The sequence below is a fragment of the Hypanus sabinus genome, chromosome 7 (assembly GCF_030144855.1).
Source record: "Hypanus sabinus isolate sHypSab1 chromosome 7, sHypSab1.hap1, whole genome shotgun sequence".
In the NCBI taxonomy this organism is placed as follows: domain Eukaryota; kingdom Metazoa; phylum Chordata; class Chondrichthyes; order Myliobatiformes; family Dasyatidae; genus Hypanus; species Hypanus sabinus.
In genome coordinates, this window is record NC_082712.1 from 49,685,577 (window position 1) to 49,689,707 (window position 4,131).

Consider the following 4,131-nt stretch of genomic DNA (forward strand, 5'->3'; position numbering starts at 1 on the left):
CAATTGCAAGACAATGTTGGACATTAAGAACTTCAGGTATTGCAGCTCTACTTCATCAATGAGTTTTTCTTTGGCAGAAGAGCTAGAGGAGCTGGATTTGGTGTGGAAAACGTTACTGCCTGCTACAGAAAAGCATCAAAGTCGGTGCACGCAGTCGGTGTGCAGTCTAACAGCAAGTGATTGTCTGGAACGTTTTTCTTGCAATCACAGCACCCTGTTGGACATTATAAATGTAAAATACTGCAGGGCAGGTTCACTGGTTATTGGCGAAACCAACGGTAGGGTAAGCTGCCTGGCCTTGGTTGTAGCAAGGAGAAAGCCTCATGCTGTGGGCTTGCCTGTTGCAGTAGTTCAGGAGGAGAGACATCAGAAGTGATGTGGAGCAGTGTCCATGTTGATTTAGGGCGGGGGTCGGCAACCTGCGGCTCCCGAGCCATTTGTGGCTCTTTCACCTCTGTGCTGCGGCTCCCTGTGGCTTTGGGAAATAATTGGTCAGTATTTAATTAAAATGTATTTTATGTTAGTTTGTTAGCTTTTGAAATGTAATTATGGTGATCTTGTACAACCTAAGTGTAGCGACACATTTCCTGCCACATCATAAAACGGCTCACAATTAGCCAGCATTCCGGCTAAGGGAGATAGCCTACGGGGGTTTGTGAGTACGCGTCTTTTGCAGCATCTGCGTCCATGGGGGCTGGGTTGAGGGAAGCTGAAAAGCAAGGCTGTTTAGTTCGAATAAAGCTATCTTTGACTGCAGTTTACTGACACCGCTACAACGTGTTTTTATCGCTGGCTGTCCAGACGGAAGGTGCTGAAACGCTTTGTCGCGTGTCTGGAAGAAGTGAAAACTTTCCTGGGCAGCAAAGGGCTCACCTTTCCTGAGCTGGAACAGCCAGAGTGGCTGGAAAAGCTACACTTCATGGTAGACATGACAGCACACCTGAACACGCTGAACACAGCTCTTCAGGGGAAAGGACGTACAGCCCTGCACATGTTGGAGGATGTTTTGGCATTCGAGCGCAAGTTGACAGTGCTTGCCAGAGATTTACAGAAAGGCACTTTGTCTCACTTCCCCAATTTGAGAGAGTTCAAACAAGGTCACGACATGATAATTTCGGAGTATTTACATTCTGCAATCATCGCAATGCAAACATCGTTTGGGAAACGCTTCTGTGAGTTCAGAGAGGAAAAAAACACATTATCCTTCCCGGTCACTCCCTTAAGCATCGATCCTTCCCTACTGAATACGACTGCATTGGCAGGTGTGAGTCAACCTGATCTTGAGATGGAACTGGCCGACATAGCCGACAAAGACATATGGGTGTCCAAGTTTAGACGCTTGACAGCAGACCTTGAAGATGTTGCCCGTCAGAAGGCCGTTCTTGCTCAGAAACACAAATGGAGTGATATTGAAAACCTCACAGATGACAGCTTGCGATCCTGTGTAAAGATGAAGGTGACATCATACAGCCCTGATGTGCAGACGCTGTGCGCTGAGGTCCAGGAGCAGAAATCCCATTAACCAAGTATGATAAATATTTTAATTGCCTATTATTTTACTTATATTCATATTTTTTCATTGTTCAGTGAAATAGTCCTTTCATTTTTCAGGATGACAGCTGGCTGACGTTATTTTTGGTTTGCTGCTGGCGGAAAATTTAAGTTCGGCGTTTTTCATAAATACAAGAAGGACTCAAATAGACATTGAGTATTTTACTTAAAAGTAACTTTCAACCCAACGTCTTTTTTTCGGAGTTCAAAATGTTTTTGTTGCATGCAGAAATGTAATTTCGTTTTCTCTGCAGGAGTTCATCAATTTCATAAATGCAACACATTATAGTTTGTTTATACTTAGCATAAAGGCAAAAAAAATGTTGTATGCAGTGTTATTTCATTTTAAATGTCAAACGGGTTTTGCGGCTCCCAGTGTTTTCTTTTCTGTGGGAAACGGGTCCAAGTGGCTCTTTCAGTGGTAAAGGTTGCTGACCCCTGATTTAGGGGCTTGCTCCTCCCATTGGTACTGCCCCCCCAGTGTTCACTTGGTAGAAGACAAGCTGGATTGTGTGTGTGTGTGTGTGTGTGTGTGTGTGTGTAATTTACAGGACATGTCACTCAGGAATTTTGGATATGTAAATATTTGTGTGACTGTATGTTTACTGCTATCCTATATGTCCTATATGTGCCTTATACTGTGTGTGACTATTGGTACTGTGTTTTGTACCTTGGAACTGGGGGATCACTGTTTCGTTTGTCTGTATTCATGGATATTCATGTATGGTTGAATGATAATGAAACTTGAACTTGAACTAATGCACCGTGGGACATTAAATGTGGGGTATCAGTGAGAATGGGAGTGTGCAGTAATGTCATGAGGTGTGCAGGCTCAGTTTGATAACACCTGCAAAAAAAATAATTGCATGTTCGTATAAATGACTGAAGAAATGTTCTGGTCATTGATGTGGAAAATTAATTCTGTTTTTCTCTCCACAGGTATTGTCTGACCTGTTGACTACTCTGCTATATTGCTAGAAATTGAGATACAGTACATCCTCTGTAAAGTTATCAGAGATGCCAATAGATGATACCAGTCCTAAAGACAGTCCCACACTAGCTGTCAGTTGTGGCAGGGTTTACATGCTATAAAGGGCTACAAATAAAGTCAAGCAACATCACTACAACAGCACATCCCTTCCCTGATGGGCTTAACACAGTCTCAGCACATTTTGAACAGAAGATTGGCATGTCAGCACGCATCCTGTTAGTATCCAATACATCTGAACACACAGTCACCACTGCAGACATAAGAGAGTGAACCCATGGAAGGCAATTGGACAGGATACTGTCCCTAGCTGTGTCCTTAGATACCATGCCAATCTGCTGGCTGGGGTATTTGCACGCATTTTTAACCACTTCCTGCTTCAGTCCGGGTTTCCCACCTGCTTTAAGACCACTGCCATCCCAGTACCTAAGAAAAACAAGGTAAAGTGCCTTAATGACGACCACCCAGTGGCTCTGACAGTCACCATCATGAACTGTTTTGAAAGGCTGGTCATGGCATGGTCATCCACTCCAGCCTCCCAGGCAACCCCATCCCACTACATCTGGTCTACGGCAGATGCCATCTCCCTGGACCTACATTCATGTCTGGAGCACCTGGACAGTAAAGACATTAGATTATTGCTTATTGACTACAGCTCCACCTTCAATACCAATTCCAAGCAAACACCTCATCAAATTCCAAGAGTCAGCACTTCCCCCTGCAAAGGGATCCTCGACTTCCTGACGAACGGATCACAATCAGTAAGAATATGCTGCAACACTCTTTCCACAAATATTCTGAACACTGATGCTGCACAAAGTTAGGTCCTCAGTCCTTGCCCGTACACTAATGACTGCATGATCAGATTCTGCTCCAACCCCATCTACAAATTTGTAGATGACCCCACTGTAATGGGTCATATCTCAAATAACAATGAGTTGGACTAGAGGAAAGAGAAAGAGATCCTAATTAACATGGTTTCATAACAACAATCTTTCCTTCATCACCTTCAGGAAGGGGATATTGCACATGCTCCTGTCTATATCAATAGTGCTGAAGTTGAGAGCTTCAAGTTCCTAGGAGAGCACATCACCAATAGCCTGTTGTAGACTTAAACTACTCTGCAGATGCTGGGGTCATAGCAATACGCACAACACTTCAGTCCTGACAAAGGGTCTCAGCCCAAAACGTTGACTGTTCATTTCCACGGATGCTGCCTGACCTGCTGAGTTCCTCCAGCGTGCTGTACGTGTCGCCAATAGCCTGTCCTGGTCCAACCTCTTAGACAGCACAGAAAATAAGGATCACCAATGCTCCTGCTTCCTCAGAAAGCTAAAGAAATTTGGCCCTTACCAATTTTTATCTACACTTCATAGAAAGCACCCAATTTTTGAATTCAAAATATTAAATTAAACCTTTTTAACATAAACACGAACTCTTTGGCAAATTGCAATGGACGAGCTAGGGGGGAGGGAAATTGGTGGACAGACTCTGTTCCAAGCATTTACATAGGTGACTTCAGCATAAGTCTTTTTCTTCCCTCCTCAGAGCATTGCATTATTTTCAGGATGAATTAAAGTTTATAGACAAAC

General features: G+C 43.7%; 1 protein-coding gene across 2 annotated transcripts; it reads left to right on the forward strand.

The window, feature by feature from the left end:
- The first annotated feature begins 418 nt into the window (after positions 1–418).
- LOC132396325 (general transcription factor II-I repeat domain-containing protein 2-like) lies at positions 419–2,606 on the forward strand. 2 transcript variants are annotated; one of them, XM_059973843.1, is made up of 2 exons: positions 419–1,526; positions 2,491–2,606. In XM_059973843.1, exon 1 carries the CDS (start codon positions 920–922, stop codon positions 1,520–1,522), a length of 603 nt encoding a protein of 200 aa, XP_059829826.1. In that variant the 5' UTR covers positions 419–919; the 3' UTR covers positions 1,523–1,526; positions 2,491–2,606. The 2 variants fall into 2 exon arrangements, with proteins under 2 accessions (XP_059829826.1, XP_059829825.1); XM_059973842.1 differs by lacking the exon at positions 2,491–2,606 and adding an exon at positions 1,612–1,962.
- Positions 2,607–4,131: the final 1,525 nt, after the last annotated feature.

Bases quoted from the DNA above. Each gene is read 5' to 3' on its own strand.
- LOC132396325 (XM_059973843.1), top strand. From the start codon at position 920: ATGGTAGACATGACAGCACACCTGAACACGCTGAACACAGCTCTTCAG.